General features: G+C 54.8%; 1 protein-coding gene across 3 annotated transcripts; it reads left to right on the top strand.

Moving 5' to 3' along the window:
* Positions 1-3,676: 3,676 nt before the first annotated feature.
* Positions 3,677-7,780, top strand: LOC115940611 (small integral membrane protein 45). Of its 3 annotated transcripts, XM_081822546.1 has the most exons (3): positions 3,677-4,038; positions 6,233-6,341; positions 6,552-7,780. In XM_081822546.1, the coding sequence occupies exon 3, from the start codon at positions 6,566-6,568 to the stop codon at positions 6,770-6,772; it is 207 nt and encodes a 68-aa protein (XP_081678672.1). In that variant the 5' UTR covers positions 3,677-4,038; positions 6,233-6,341; positions 6,552-6,565; the 3' UTR covers positions 6,773-7,780. The 3 variants fall into 3 exon arrangements, with proteins under 3 accessions (XP_081678672.1, XP_081678669.1, XP_081678670.1); XM_081822543.1 differs by lacking the exon at positions 6,233-6,341 and having other exon boundaries at positions 3,690-4,038; XM_081822544.1 differs by lacking the exon at positions 3,677-4,038 and having other exon boundaries at positions 6,116-6,341.
* The last annotated feature ends 8,462 nt before the right edge of the window (positions 7,781-16,242 follow it).

The following is a 16,242-nucleotide window of genomic DNA, read 5'->3' on the forward strand; positions in this document are numbered from 1 at the left end:
CGCCTGGGCGGCTCAGTTGGTTAAGCGACTGCCTTCGGCTCAGGTCATGATCCTGGAGTCCCAGGATCGAGTCCCGCATCGGGCTCCTTGCTCAGCAGGGAGTCTGCTTCTCCCTCTGACCCTCCCCCCTCTCATGCTCGCTCTCTCTCTCTATCTCATTCTGTCTCAAATAAATAAATAAAATCTTAAAAAAAAAAAAGATTTTTATTTATTTTTCAACAGAGAGAGACAGCGAGAGAGGGAACACGAGCAGGGAGAGTGGGAGAGGGAGAAGCAGGTCTCCCACTGAGCAGGGAGCCCGATATGGGACTCGATCCCAGGACCCTGGGATCATGACCCGAGCCGAAGGCAGACGCCCAACAACTGAGCCATCCAGGCTCCCAGAGATTCACCGCTTTTATAGCGAGTGGTAGGCATACCTGTTCTTTGTCGGGGTTGGGGGAGAGGCCACCTCCTCCCTCAAGGCTGCTTGCTGCAAACACAACCCTGAGAAATAGTCTGGGTAGAGAGCTTTGAGGGCCTTGCTCTCTTGGCATTCCCAGCAGGAATGCACAGGGATGTGCAGGGCCCATGGCCCATTGCTTCTCCCAACAGTTATATGATTACTTGCTCATTGTCTGTCTCTCCAGCTACAGCATAAGACACAGGAGAGCAGAGACTTTGTCATTTTGTATGTCCAGCCCTTTAAAAAGTGCCTGGCCCATGGTAGTTGCTCGGTAATTATTTGTTGAATGAATGGATTGATTTACATCCATTGATTAATTCTCAGCAGGGATCCTTTCATCATTTCCTAGGGCAGACCCTTCGTCCCACCTTGAGAATACAGATGAATCAGACAATGTATATCAACTCTGGAGTAGGGGAGCCAGATCCTGATCACACAGTGTGTTCCATGCTGTGATGTCGGGGAGAGCAGAGGCATGATCCCTGTCTAACCTACATCCTTCTCACTGCGGACCAAACTATATCTTGCTTAGAAAGAGCTGGAAGTACATGGCTTCATGGAGTTCTTGCCCCAGCACAGATGGGCTTGGATTCCTCCTGCCCGGAGTGTGGAGGGGACTCCCCAAAAGTCCGATGGTAATGAGTACTCTGAACATAAAGTAAGGCAACCTGGGGGATAGAGACAGACAGGAAGAAGCTACTTTAGGTCAGGGGAGGCCTCTGTAAGCAGGTGATGTTTGAGCAGATGCCTGAATTCAGTGAGAGAGGAGCCAGTTAAGTATCTTGAAGAGGTTTCAGGCAGAAGGAGCAGCAAATGCTAAGAGCCTGAGGGGGAGTATCCCCGAGGCTTCTGAGGAGCATTGAGGAGGCCAGGGGCTGAAACAGATGGAGTGAGGAGAAAGTGGGGAGAGAGGAGGCTGCAGAGGTGACTGACTCTGGCCCAGGTAGCACTTTTGAGAAGGGGCTGGGCTGAGACCCATTCAATCAGCATATGCTGAGTGCCTGCCTCGGGCCAGACCAGAGGTGCCATCCCTGCTCAGTGGCATATGGACAGATTACAACAACCACAGCCGCACAGTTAGTGAGAGCCACCCCAGGGAGCAGCAGGAGCCCAGAAGCATGAAGGGTCCCTGGGGAGCCACCGCTACACTTGGCTGGGGAGGTGACTGTTGGCCTAGGAGTGAACGTGAGTTGGTGCTTGTCACCTGGGCAGTGCAATAGAAAAGAGCTGTGTGTGGGATCCATACTGCGATGAAGAGTGGGGATGGGCAGGAAGGTCAGACCCAGGCCTGGAGATTCTTATATCAAGAACACCCGGGCAGGGCCATCAGACACCCTCTGGGATAGTGTTTTTCAAATTGGCTTCTGTGGAGCTCTGGGGAGATGCCTCAGGGATATACTGTAAGGGACAAGGGGAAGCTGCATGGGTAGGGTCCAGAAACCCCACCCCATTATTTAACAGAAGCAGCTCAGGCTTTACCTCTATTATATATTGAGCTTCCCAAATGTGTGTGAATAAAGAATCACGTGGCTAAAACAATATCTAAAGGCCATTGATCATATTTTTTTACAGCTGTATCAAAGTATAATTGACATAGGATAAGCTACACATAGTTAAATTCTATGGTTTGGTAAGTTTTGGTAAACGTGTCCACCTAGGAAGCCACCACCATAATCAATGTAATGCACATGTCCAATATCCCCGAAAGTTTCTCCGTGCCCCTCCCCCAACCCCTCTCTGTCCTCCCACTCCAGACTGTTGAAGCTTTGCTCACAATAGTCCCATACTGGAAACACCCCAAATGTCCTTCAGTGGTCAACAGATAAACCAGCTGTGGTACACTGATCAATGTAGCAACATTGGTTAAGTAGCAAAAGCATTGTGTTGAGTGACAGAAGCCAGACACAGAAGTACATATTGTATGAGTCCATTTACATTAAATGCAAATACAGGAAAACCTAATTTATGGTGATAGAAATCAGTGGGTACCTTTGGGAAGGGGGTATTGACTGGCAACAGGCAGGAGGGAACAGTCTGGGGAGATGCAAATCTCTTAGACATTGATCACAGCTGTACACACAGGTAAGCATTCATCACTTAAGATTTGTATTTTACTAAATATGTACTCGGTCTCATTACAAATCCCCCTGTGAATGCAAACTCACTCCCCTTGCCCTATATATGCTGGAGAGGACTCACCACCCTTGCAGGGGTCCAGATGGTCCCAGAGCTGGCAGGGTATCCGTGGGGTGGGGGACCCATTGTCCTTAAGGCATCTCTCCCCACAGCATTTCCCACCTACCCGTCCTCAGGTTTCTGGGAATGGACTCCCTGGGGAGGTGTTTCCTTGAAGCCTCTTTCCTGCCCCATAGGCCTCTGGGGCTGCTCTCTTTTCTGAGACAATCACCACTGATGTTTACAGAATGCACACTGGGTGCCTGGCACTTTGCTGACACTCTGTCTATAGCACAGGAGGGAAGACCCAGGCTTGGGAGGTGGGCCCCTTACCCCACCCCCACTCCCTGGCTTTGTCACTGAGGAGCTGGGTGACCTAGAGGAAGGAGAAGGTAAGCAGCATCACCTCTCTGAGCTGTAGCTGCCTCATCCCCAGATGGGCTCTCAACATTAATCAGCTGGAGGACGGACAGAATGGTGTGTGGGGCCATGCCTGGGATGTGGGAATGCTCAGTGCCTGCGAGTCGCAACCATCTGAGGCTATATCCCAGCCAGGGGAACCGTGGGGCTGGTGAGGCAGAAGCTGGAGAGGCAGCCCCTGTGTGGGGGCCTGAAGGCCAGGCTAGGACTCTGACTCTGGCATTGTCACTTTCTTGCTGTGTGACCTTGGATGACGGATAAATGAATTACTATGAATAAAGCACCGAAAGCAGTGTCTACATTGGACCAATGCGTCCAGAGTCTCAGTCTCAGTCTTGGTTCTTTCCTCTACAGCATATGACTTTCCCTGTCTCTACTAGGCACTACTTCTGTGTCCTCATCTGCTTGCTGGGGACCCTCATCTCTCCCTTCCTGCAAATGGCAAGCCTCCAAACCCTTCCGTTGATCTCAGCTGGGGTCTCCTCCTCTCCAGGCTCAGCAAACATGGGGCCCAGCAGTCTGCTGGGTGGTTCCCGTCCCTCCCCGAATTCTCCCAACCCTGCCCTGACTGTCATTTCTGTACCACGTGCACAGTGCGAGGGATCCAGAAGAGAAGGCTGGTTGCCAGGGCAACGGAGGATAAAGCCCTTGCTCTGCCAGTCTGCTGATTGGCTGAGACACGTCCCGCCTCCCGCCATCCTGAGGGTGGGGGGCAGAGGGAAGGGTCTCGGATGGGCAGCGAGAGGTACCAGTGTGCCTTGCCAGCACAGGACTGCCCCCTCCTGGTCAGTCAGAGCCCCGGGGCCTGAGAGGCTCAGTCTCCCACGGGGGACATTGGCCTCGCCCTTTCTCTGCCTCCAGCTCCCATGGCGGCTGCAGATGGCAGTGTCTTTGGGGACAGCAGCTGCGACTGAGTCTGCAGGCCGACGCTGAGCTGCTCAGGCTGAGGTGGTGCGCTCAGCACAGAGCCCCCGGAACAGGCATCTGCAGGGCATGAGGTGGGTCTGCGGGCATGCGGTGGGGTGGGGGCACCGAGGACTGCCAGTGGTTTGGGAGGCAGGCAGCGGGGCCCTACAACCCTCACACTGTCCTTTGGCTAGAATGGGGCTGGAAAATTCCTTATAGATCATCTGGTAACCCCCTCTCCCACCTTGTCACAGTGCATGGGGAACCCTGAAACCCAGAGGAGGTGAGGTGCGGCCGAGGTCACGCAGAAGGCCAGCGAGTGATTTGTTTCAGCTAGGCGTCCCCTGAGAATCCAGGAGAAGGTCTAGGGGTCCTCAGTCTGCCCGGGAATGCCTGGGGTTTTGCTCACAGGGCTGAGAGGTTGGGGGACTCTAAACTGTCCTTCATAGATCCACACCATTGCAGCCCGAGTGGCTTCAGCTCTGCTCAAGTCCCTCATTCTCATGTTTAAGCTGCAAGGGGACTGGGGTCCTGCCTGCGGCCAGGGGTGCGGCACAAATCTTTTAGCCTCAGTCAGGTTCATTTGGAGCAGCCTTCCTGCTTGGGGTCCCCTCTTCCTGACTTCCCCTCAACCCAGCTGCACCAAAGCAATTTTGAACTCTTCTTTGGCTCTCCAGAAAGGCAGATGGTTAGGAGAGCATGGCTAAGCATTCTTCATTTTATTTCTCCATGAGTAGGGCACCTTGAGACACTGTCCGTGCTTCAGAGCGGCCAGTGGGGACCCTGGGGGGGGGGCAGGGGCAAGCATTGGGATGGATGTGGGACTGTGAAGCAGCATCTCTCTCCCCCCGGGGGTCACAGCCCACCTTGAAGACCCACCTGGAAGTAGCAGGACAAGAGGGGCTGGAGTTTGGAGACAGAGGTCTGAGAAGCTAAGGCTTCTCTTTAGCTTGCCCTGGAGTCGTTCCATTCATCCCCTTTCTTCCTTCCCCAGAAGCCAAGGTGGGCCTCTGCTCATTTCATTCTGCTCAGGTGTCTTTACCCACCCTGGAGGACTCAAACCTCAGGACATCTCTGGGGGCTTGGGGCCCAGCTCTTAGTCACCTTCCAATTGGGTAACCCAGGGCAAGTTAGTGAACCCATCTGGGCCTCAGTAAAATGTAGACAGTAACACCTACCCCATAGGCCTCGTGATTTGTGAACACATTTTAATAGGGCTCTCCCTGCCTGGCAAGCAGAGGTGGGGCTCCTCACCCTTGCCCCTTTTTTACGACTCAGGAAGGGTTTGAGGGTGGGTTAAATGGGTCCTACTTTATCGCATTCCTGGAAGAGATGGTCTGTGATCTGGCTTTTGAAGGATGAGTAGGAGCCTGCCCCATGAACACAGTACAAAGGACATCCCAGGGAAAATGAAAATGAAAGGGATATCTCCATCCTATGAAAGATGGAGATTGTAGGACACCCAGGGACACACAGGTGACTGATGAGCAGTTCCATATGACGGCACATGGGCTGGGAGATGAGGCTGGAGAGGTTGGCAGAGTGCAGCTGTGGGTAACTTTGGGCCATTCTAAGGGGTCTGGGTGTATGTAACGTTCGTGAAGCACCTTATACCTGTTACCTTCCATTTTCCTGCTTTCCTGCCTCTGGTTGGCTGGAAATAACAACAGGTAAGACAAGGGCTGGTTCAGGGCCATGCAGCGTGGTGCTAAATGCTCTTTAGGCTTTATCTTGTCAAACATTCACAGTGACCTTAAGAAATGGATCCTACTTCTATCCCCATTTTACAGATAAGGAAACTGAGGCTCAGAGAGTAAGAACAAAGAACTATGTAGCATGGATTATGGTCCAGGCACTAATTCTGAGTATTTTCCATAAATTAACCCATTTAACGGTCACAACAGCCCCGCGGTCCAGGTGCTATCTTCATGCCCACTTTATAGACGTGGAAGCCCGAGGCCCAAGTTTTCTGGGCTGGTGCTTGTGTTCACAGTGTTATAATTATGAAATTGGGCGTGAATTTCGGGTGCCTGTGCAGACCCTGTTGACACCAACCCAATCCCCTGGGGATGGGTGTTTGTTCAGCTCGCTTTCACCAAGCCACACCCAGCCAGGATGTGCGGGTGGCTGGGGACCCACTCATCTGTGAGGGTCTGGCAAGTGGCAGCATCTGCAACTGCGCAGTCAGGGCCGGGAGGGGTGGCTCAGAGGACGCATGGCCCCAGCTGAGCTTTACTGAGTGCTCTGAATCCCCACTAGGCTCTGTCCGCGTCCCTTTCCTCACAGGGGACGACGATGCTGAGAGCAGAGAGTTTAGGCAACTTGCCTGAGGCACCTGTGCCTCAGAGGGATTGAGCCAGGTCCCGCCCTCAGCTACAAGCTGCCTTCTTGAAGGGTGAGTAGGAGCTAGGTGGGTCCCTGTGATGCGGGCAGCTCTGTTCTCGCTCCGGGGCAGGGGGCGGACGCCACTCTCCTGGGCCTCAGCCTTCCCATCTGTAAGGTGATGCTCGGACCTCGTGGCTCTGTGAGGCCCGCGCGTGTCCCTCCAGGCTGGCAGGTGGGACAAGGGGCGCCTCCGCCGGCACTCACCGTCCTGTCTCGGCAGCTGAGGCCGCCGCCATGCCGCACTTCCTGGACTGGTTCGTGCCCGTCTACCTGGTCATCTCGGTGCTCATCCTGGTGGGCTTCGGCGCCTGCATCTACTACTTCGAGCCTGGCCTGCAGGAGGCGCACAAGTGGCGCATGCAGCGCCCCCTGGTGGACCGTGACCTCCGCAAGACTCTGATGGTCCGCGACAACTTGGCCTTCGGAGGGCCAGAGGTCTGAGCGGACCCGCGCCGGTGGCCGGTGGCGGCCACCGGGCGCCCTCCCCCGCTTCGCCCAGCTTGGAGACCCTGGGGCAGAGAAAGGACAACCCCTGGTCCTCCAGGCCATCCCTCTGTTGCCTGGGCCCTCCCAGCAGAGGCTTCCGGGAGCTCGGGGTGGACCCTGGCTGCACCTGTTGAGATGGGGCACCTGGGTACCTTAAGGTGTCACTGCTGCTGGCCCAGGGCTTGCTTTCCACATCAAGCCAGTTCACCCCACACCTGCCCTCCCCAGCTCTGGGCTTAATCCCCCACTGACCCCCAGTGCCTTTGTGCTGCCCAGCACTCTTGCCCCTCACCTGGGGTCAGGCACCACTGCCCCTGCCTGTCCTGAACCTAGAGAGTCCCACTTCCCCACTGAATCCCTGGTGACGCTCAGCGGCCCCCGCCACCCAAGGCACCCACCCTGCAGCTTCACATGGCCGACTTCAAAGCAGACCCAAGGAAAAGGCCCTATTTGGAGGGCCTTTGGTCTCTGCTTGGTCCAGCCCCGCCCCACCCCTCTGGACTCAGGCTTGGCATTGATGAGAGTGTGTGATGGGGTGGCAGAGGGGTAAGACCACAGAGGAAGGAGGGTGTGTGTATGTGTGTGTGTGAGAGAGAGAGTGTCTGGGGGAAGAGGAGAAGCATGTGGGGAGGGGGAGATGCAGGTCTGTATGTGTGAGAGGCAGAGTGGGAGGTGGTGGGGATAGGGCGAGCTTGTGAGTAGCCCCGGGGACCACCTGGAGCACTTCCTACCTCCCTCCTTCTGCCAGACTTTTCTATCTCTCCCCTTCCCCAAGGCCCCTGCCCTCCAGTCCCTCCCTGCCCTGTACTGCACCTTCAGGTACTGCACACCCCCAGCACCCCCTTCCCACCCTCCTAGCCCCACCAGGGAGCCCTCCTCCTGTGTGATTGGCAGCCTGTCTCACTCTCCTCCTCTGGAGCTCCCCTCTTAGTGTCTTGCAATAATAAAGACTTCATGACCGTTTTTGCAGGACTCTCTCCTTTTCTGAAGGGAGGCTCGTGTCTGTCATCTCATTGGATCTTCATAAACTATGAGAGTGCAATAATATTCCCCTTTTTAGGGACGGGGACACCTGTCTCCAGGGAAGGTAAAGCAGTTTCTCGGCAGCAGCACTATTGACATTGTGGCCCAGATCGTCCTCTGCTGTGGGAGGCTGTCCTGTGTGCTGTGCGATAACGAGCATCTCTGGTTTCCATCCACTAGAAACCAGTAGCTCTCACCCCCTCCCCCTAATCGGGACGACCGAAACCGTTAGCTGGAATACATGGGGTGGGGTACCTATTAGGATATGAATTCAGGCACAGAGATGCAAAACAACAGGGCCTTACGCCAAATAGAATGTTCTTTCCCGCTCACAGTACAGTTCATGGAGCTGGTCTGATGGCCGGGTCGCCGCATGTTCAGGGGCCTGAGTTCTTGCTTCCCTGTGCCTGGGATGTGGCCCCGGGGGGCAAAATCCAGAGGGCTCATCTGCACCCAGAGCAGCAAGGTGGAAGGAAGTGTATCCCCTCCCTTGAGGAACACCCTGTGATGGCTGTACTCCCTGCCCCCTTACATCCTACTGGTCAGTACTTCGTCACACGGTTAGGTCTAGCTGCAATGGGGGGAGGGGGATATATTCTTTTATTTTTATTTTTTTTTAAGATTTTATTTATTTATTTATTTGAGACAGAGAGAGAAAGAGAGACAGAGAACAAGCATGAGGGAGGGGCAGAGGCAGGGGGAGAAGCAGACTCCCCGCTGAGCAGGGAGCCCGATTCCAGGATCCCGAGATCATGACCTGAGCCGAAGGCAGGTACTTAACCGACTGAGCCACCCAAGCGCTCCTGGGAAGTATATTCTTCAGCTGGGTGGCCGTGTGACCATTTAAGAAGTCTGCCTCCTTGAGAGGGGGAGAACACAGGGACACAAGTAAGTACCATTCCATTGTCCTAGGGGTTAGCTGAGGCTGTGGGGCAGTGGGCTGAGATTTGGACCAGATCTCCTGACCCCAGAGCAGGGCTCGCTTGGGCACATGACCCATTTAAGGAATGAGGGCAGGCGACAGCTGCTTCCTCTCACCTGGAGGGCTGGGGCTGCTCTTCCTCCATGGGGCAAACCCAGGTCTTACATACCCTGGGTTGCAGGGCCAGGCCAGGGTGAGGCCAGAGAGGCACCTCGGGCTCACACCCAAGTGCCTCCTTCAATTCTGTGCCCTCGAGGCCTCTCTGGCCTCACCCTAGCCTGGCCCTGGCCCAAGACGCCAAAGTGAAATCAGCTGAAATAAAGGGGTTCGGGTCGAGACTCAGGCTTGGCTGGACCCTGGTGCTCAAGGATGTCACCAGGACCTGCCATCTCTCTGTCTGTCTGTCTGTCTCCCTCTGTCCTGGTTTCCTTTGTGTGGGCTGCATTTCCAGGCAACTTTCTCCACGTGGTGGTCAAGTTCCCCTGGCAGTCCTAGGCTCCCACAGCCCTTAGCACCTTGATTTCAGAGGGGAGCAGGCATCTTGTTCCAGCAAAAGCTCAGGGGGTGGACTCCCATTGCCACCCCCCGGGGCCACCTGGGCTCAGGGCATGGGGTGCCCCATTGCCAGGCAGCTCTGGTACCCACCGCTGGAGCCAGGGGCGGAGACAGCCTACTGATCACATGGTCCGAGGAGGAGGGTGTGGGCAGGGGCAGTTGCGTAAAGGAGGGAACGGGTGCTGGGAGGAAAATAGCGGGACTGAGGACGTTATATTACAGAGGAGGAAACGAGTATGGAGAGAAGTAACCCACCCAGGCCACCCGGACGGCTGGACTGGCTGAGCCTGCAGGGGCCTCAGGCTAAATCTGGCCTGCAGCCAAGTTTGGTTTGTCAAACGCAGCGTTTTGGGGGAAAAAAATGCAAATTAATTGGCAACATTTCTAAGTCAGGAGATTTCACATGAGAAATCTCTTTTTCTGACTCCTCTTTAAAAATAAAACTTCTGGCCACACTGGATTGGAAGTGTGAAAGTGTTCAAGGTTATAAACGCATAACCTCAGCAGGGAGGGAGTTGACCGTGACCCTCCCTGAGGCTTGGGCCGTGGCCAGTCCTCCTCATGGGAGAGCTGCCTCCGCAGGAGGAAGGCAGCAGAGCTCCTCATCCCAGGGCTGCCGAGGAGGAGCCTGGGGCTCAGAGAGAGTAAGGGGTTCTCGCCAGCCTTCTGCTTAAACCTGGACCCTTTCCCAGTTCCCACGGCTTCTCACATAAAGCGTATTTACGCCTGCTCTTCCCATAAAGAACACAGGAAAGTTTCAATTAAAGAAGCCACGTACATGGGGGCGAGAAGGAAATGTTCTGACTCTGACTCCTCCCTGTGATACTATTATTTGTCTCCGAGCTTCCCGGCAGCCAGAGGGAAAGAGCACACACTAAGAGGTCATTTTATTCTTCTTATGTGATAGAAGGGAGAGAGATTGACTCTTGGTGAAAGACGAATTTCTGGTTCTAGATACTAAAAGAAATGTCTCAAGTGGGACGTTAACACAACAGACTGCATCCTCGGCATTTTTTGGACAAGGGGGAGGATTGACTCAGACGGCAGAGCCTACAGAAATAGACCATTGCCCACGAAGACAGATTCTTCCATCTGCCAAGGCATGCCAGAGGGCTGTACCGGGAGCAACCTGGGGTCAGGACATGACGATAGTAAATCCTACAAAACTGGTCAAGCTTCCTTAGCTCCCAGACACACGTCGGATTTCACCCAACATTTCTGTGTGCCAGGCATTGAGAATCACAATGATTCCCAATGTGACTGAAGCCCAGATGAATGTCCCCTGCCAGTGTCTGGCATGGTGCTCAGCTCATGGCAGGTTTTCCATAGACGGCCTGTTGTTTCCGTATCACTCCTGCCCTGCCTGCCGCCCCGGGTTGTGGCAAATGTCGAAGGAGCTAGTTGGGAAGTAAGCACCGTATAAATGCTGTGCATCCTACCGCTAACCTCCCGAACCCCATGGAAGCATGTCGCATACTGCTCTACCCAGCACAAGGCCTGGCACCAAGAATGCAATGACAAAGAAGATAAAGTCTCTGAATCTAAAGAGCTCATAAACCGGAGCGGGGACAGATGTGTAAACAGATGACAAGAAGCGTCATTGCGGCAAGGAGCTGTGCGAGAAACTGGAAACAGAACCAAAGACTCTTGGGGCGGGGGTTTGTCAAGGAAAGCTTCCTGGAGGACATAACGACTCAGCTAGGTTTTGAAGACTGAATAAGAGTTTTCCCTGTAAGGGGAAGGGCAGTCAGCAAGTGCAGAGCCATGGAGGCTAGGGGGAACCCAGTCCTTTCTGAAAAGTGTGAGGGGTGTTGTGAGGTTGAAGCCTAGAGTATCAGTGAGTGGTGGTGACAGTGGGGAGAATGACCAGAAGGTGGTTTTTCACATAAGGCTTAGATCCAGGGAGAGAATCTGATGACTTTCCAGTTGCTACCTCCTCCAGGAAGCCCTCCGTGATCTCACTGGCAGCTTTCCCCGTTACAGCCCTAATCTTGTGCCGTGATTTTGTTTATGTGTCTGTGGAGAGCATCAGTGGCATCTCCTCATCTCAGCCCACAGCCTGCCTGGCACTGGGCAGGGCCTCCATGAAAGCACGCTTGTTGGATGAATGTGCTGGTCTCTTTGGAAGTCTTTTTTTTTTTTTTTTAAGATTTTATTTATTTATTTGAGAGAGAGAATGAGAGACAGAGAGCACGAGAGGGAAGAAGGTCAGAGGGAGAAGCACACCCCCCCGCTGAGCAGGGAGCCTGATGTGGGACTCGATCCCTGGACTCCAGGATCATGACCTGAGCCGAAGGCAAGTCGCTTAACCAACTGAGCCACCCAGGCGCCCTCTTTGGAAGTCTTGCCAGGAGCTACCCATCTGCTTAGATACTAAGATTTTAGAAAGGCTTAGAGGCTTCCTGGGGGCCCCGGGGGGCGGGGGGACTGTTGTGCAGGTTTTTAAATGCTTTGGGATGTTTTGCGGAGTCCCGAGAGCTTTCCTTTCCCACCATCTGGGAGCTGTCAGGATATAGTGGGTGTGTCTGGGCCAGGTCCAGAACAGGACAGGAGGCGGGAATGTGCCAGGTCCCTGCGTAGGAATGGTTGCAATGTTCGGACTCTGGCCCCAGGGGGTGGCACAGGCTTCTCATTGTTCCACCCCCTCGGCTCTCCACGCTGGCGGGGCAGGAAGGGCTTGGAAAGGCCAGAGACCAGCTTTGGGAGGAGGGCAGAGGCTTCAGGCTCCCTCAAAAGACCGTCACAGTGTCAATCAACACTCTTAGAGAACCTCTGTGGGCAAAGCCCCTTCTGCTCCGCCCCCTACAGTAGGAGGGGCTCAGAATTTGGAGACCTGGATGCCCAGCCATAGGTTCATTGTGTGAGTCTTGGCAAGTCCGTTTCCCTCTTATCTGCAGCTGGAAACAGGTGGAGCTGAGGCGGAAGTCACAGGAAATCATGAGGGCAAAGAAAAAGGGAACCAGCATGACAAGGCAACAGTTTTAATGGCTAGCATGGATGGAGTTCATTGCACTTCTCACTGAATTCCTACAACCTCGCAAGTGGGTCATCAATCCTGTTCATCAACTATCTGGCTCTTCAGCTCTCACACCCAGGAGGGTTAACTTCCCTACCTCCTTGTGTGGGTGGGGCCATGCGACTAACTCTTGCCAGTGAGCTGTGATCAGAATTGAGTTCAGGCCGGGGGTGTCTGGGTGGCTCAGGCGGTTAAGCGTCCGACTCTTGATCTCAGCTCATGTCTTGATCTCAGGGTCATGAGTTTGGGCCCTGAGTTGGGCCCTGCTTAAAAAAAAAAAAAAAAAAAAAGAAGTGAGTCCCAGCCAAAGCATTTTATAGCTAGTGCACGTTTCACCACTCCCTCCTTCCCTCTGCCCCAATGACCAGCAAGGCCCCAGATGGTGGCTGCTCCATCAGCCTGGGTCCCAGACTGAAGATGACACGGAGCAGAGCCTCCGTGGATCCAAACGACAGTGGACATGAGAAATGAATGAGAAGTAAATCTTTGTTGTTCTAAGCCCCTGGGATTTTGGAATTGTTATTGCAGTATAATTTAACCCATCCTGACTGATATAATTCCCATTTTTACAGGTGAAGAAACTGGAGCTCGGAGACCTGGTGACTTGTTCAAAATTACACAGCTGTAACAAACCCAAGACGGAGATTCTAGAGCCTGCGCCACTTGTCTGGGAGGCCACCCCCAATGATTTTTTTGCTTGGGTCAAAGTCTGTCCTCTGAGTCTACTTGCAGGTCTGTGGATCGTTCCCTTTGCGGAGGAAGAACAGCAGTGCAGACATGAGGTCATTGACACTTTGGACCACTAGAGGGCAGCTGAGCCCAGGCTGTAATTACTGGGCAGGCAGTGTCCTCCAGGCGCCCCCCAGCCCTGGATGACAGAGCAGGGCAGATGGGCCTGGGGGATACAGACATGAACCAGACTCATGCCTGACTCTCAAGTCCTTAACAGCCTGGCAGGGAGCCAGATGGAGGAATTCTATCTAGATCTTTAAGCTAGAAGAGCCCAAGTGAAGGCACCAGGGACCTATTTGCAAAGGCAACTGAGGCCCAGAAGGGCAAGTGATCTGATAGAAGCTGTATAATGACTCGTTTGCCAAAGTGGGAGAGAGAATCCAGGACTCCTGACTCCTGCTCAGGGCTTCCTCATCTCAGAGATGAAGCAATCCAGTGGGGGTGACCAGTAAAGTCTCCCCTACCCAATCTGTCCGGGCAGACCCGTGCTATCCCCTCCCCCAGCTGCCTGTATTCTTCCTCCAACTGGGCTGGTCCTCAGAGCAAGAAGGGAAGGGGGAGGAACTTCAGACAGCTCCCCTCCCCCACCCAGGGGGCTTCCAGCAGGTGTTGCCCCGGTAAGGAGAGCGCAGCCAAGTTTGAAAACTTAAAGGTCAAAAAGGGAGAACATGGATGAAGAGGAGAATGTCGGAGGTCCACACGGTCACCATTCACTCAATCATTTCATTAATCACTCATCCATCCATTCATTCATTCAGTCAGTCTAACAGAAACTTATGAGGCTGATGCTTGCCAGGGCCTAGGACCGAGAGAAAATAAGCCCCCCCCCGTGGCTAGTGGCTGTCACACTGGATGGCACAGATATAGAACATTTCCATTATCGTAGAATGTTCTGTTGGCCAGCACGGCTCCAGAAGCTCACTCACTAAGGAGAGCAATCCCCGAGAAAATCGACCAGACCACACCGCGTGGTGTGGGCTGCTGTGTGCTCATCAGTCAAAAGCAGGTGACAAGACGAAGATCACAGGAGATGCCGAGAGTGGGCTTAGCCTAGTTCCTGGCTCAGGGGGATGCTCGAAGGATGTCCTGTACTGTTACTGCCATATTACTGTAAGGACCTGTTCACGTACCCATCTTCTGAGCAGCCTGAGAGCTCCCTCCCAGCCCCGAAATGGTCTGACATATAGTAAGTGTCCAGTAAATGGCAGCTATGATTAGCACGGTTGTTATTACTATTGCAATGACAGGGGCAGAAGAGGACACCCCGCCCACAGGATGGGTCTCCTGGCCTCAGGGCTGGGTCATCTTCACGTCCTCAGGACCTGGGGACAGGGTCCAGCTGGAGTGAAGAGGGGCTCAGGGAATCGTTGTTGAAGCAGCTTCCAGGGACTCCAGCTTGCCCCCTAGAAGACCTAGGTGGGTGGACAAGATGGCTGAGAATCACAGAGCTAAACAGGGCGAGGGGGCAATGCAGAGGGAAATGAGGATGCTGCCTGGACCACCAGAGTGTGGCTGTATTTGGAGTACCCTTAATCTTACTGGAGACATCTCTCAGGGGTCAGAGTCTGTGGGAGACAGAGTAGATTTGGGGAGGGCAGGCGGCAGGGTACCCCTTCACCCCCAAGGTGGCCCAGGGCAGCCCAGCCTGGCCATTAGGAGCCTCCCCTGGCCCTTCGGGATTCCAGAGGCTCAGAGCAGCCATTCACGGACGCCCACTGCTGAGAAGCCAGCCCCTCCCTGCCCCAGAGCCCGGCCCAGCCGGGGATGTAGCTGGTGGGACAGGTCAGGAGAGGGCTGGGCCCTAGGCCTGGGGACGATGGCCTGGAGGCTGAGTGGAGGCCCATGAGGGGACCAGAGGGAAGAAGGCCCTGAGCTGGTCACAGTGGCCATCTGGGCACAGAGGAGGGCTTCCCAGACTGAGCAGCACTGGACTTTTCTTGTTCTCTGATCAAGGTAGGTGGGGATTTATGTGTGTGTGTGTGTGGAGGAGGGAGTGGGTGGGATAGGCCCAGGGATAGATGACCGGAATATAGGCTCAGTGAGGGGATGGGGGTCTGGTGACATGGGAACAAGTGTATCTCAGAGATCCTATCCTCAGGCCTGCTCTCTCTGTGTGGGCGTGCACACCGAGGGTGGATGTTTGTGGGTAAGTGCCAGGGTAAACCTGCATTCGCCCAGGTATCGTGGTTGTGAATAAGGCCAGGAGAGTAGGGCTGTAGGGACGTGCTAAGTGGGGGGTGATGGAGGCTGGCACAGTCTTGGGTACAAACATGTGGCTGGAGAGGGGCTGGGGTGTCACTGTGAAGACCCCTTGCTCCAGACCTTAGGGACCTGGCTTTAGGGTCAGCCCCTCTCCCGAGAACCCTTCCTACCAGCCCTGGCCTGCCCAGCCTGGGGTGTTGAAAGCAACACGAACAACTTCGGCCCAGCGCGTAAATTACATGGAGCCCAGAGTGTGCACCAGCTGGCCATCTGGGGGCCTTGGAGCCCACCTTGGGGGATGGCCCATCCTCACAGACTACCAGCCGGAGCCCTTGACCCCCGCCTCTCCCCACCTGCAGGTGGTCTGTTGCTTCTACTGCTGTGCTGAGCAGCCTTCTCCAGCTCCAGCCCCAGCCACGGAGTTTCAACGGTGTCCCTGCCCCTGTCCTTGCCTCCACTTCTGTTTCCCACTGATCCCTCTGTCACACGGCACGGGAGTGACTGTTCCCACCAGCAGATCTGAGCAGCTCATCTTCCAGGGTTGAGCATCGCTGTGGCCTGGCCTGGGCCTGATCATTGCACCTGTGGCCTTCTGCGGGAACTGCCCCAGCCTCTAGTCCAGCCATCCTCCTCTGAGGCCAACCCCACGTCCGGCTTAGCCGTACCTGCTTCGCCGGCTGGCACCACTGGAGATGGCAGGGTCCCCAGGGGCAGGGACTGTGGCTTGTTCATCGCGAGCCCTTGTTCCCTCACTTCCCGAGCCTTCCCTTCACCTCGGCCTCTTCAGGTCCAGCTAATTCTGGCTCCAGCAGCAGGCCAACCCAGGGCTCTTTCCTGGTTCTGGGCAGGAGCCCCAGAGGCAGACGTTGTTTCCAAGCCAAACTGGTCATCCCTCGGCCTCCCACCTGGATGCCTGAACCCCTATTTGGGCTGCTGTGGGTGGGAACCCAGAGCCCTCTGGCATCTTCTGGAAAA

This window comes from Leptonychotes weddellii, chromosome 5 (genome assembly GCF_054177405.1).
Source record: "Leptonychotes weddellii isolate Sample4059 chromosome 5, ASM5417740v2, whole genome shotgun sequence".
Classification (NCBI taxonomy): Eukaryota; Metazoa; Chordata; class Mammalia; order Carnivora; family Phocidae; genus Leptonychotes; species Leptonychotes weddellii.

Excerpts from the sequence above, each read along its gene's own strand:
- LOC115940611 (XM_081822546.1), top strand. The coding sequence starts at position 6,566 with ATGCCGCACTTCCTGGACTGGTTCGTGCCCGTCTACCTGGTCATCTCG.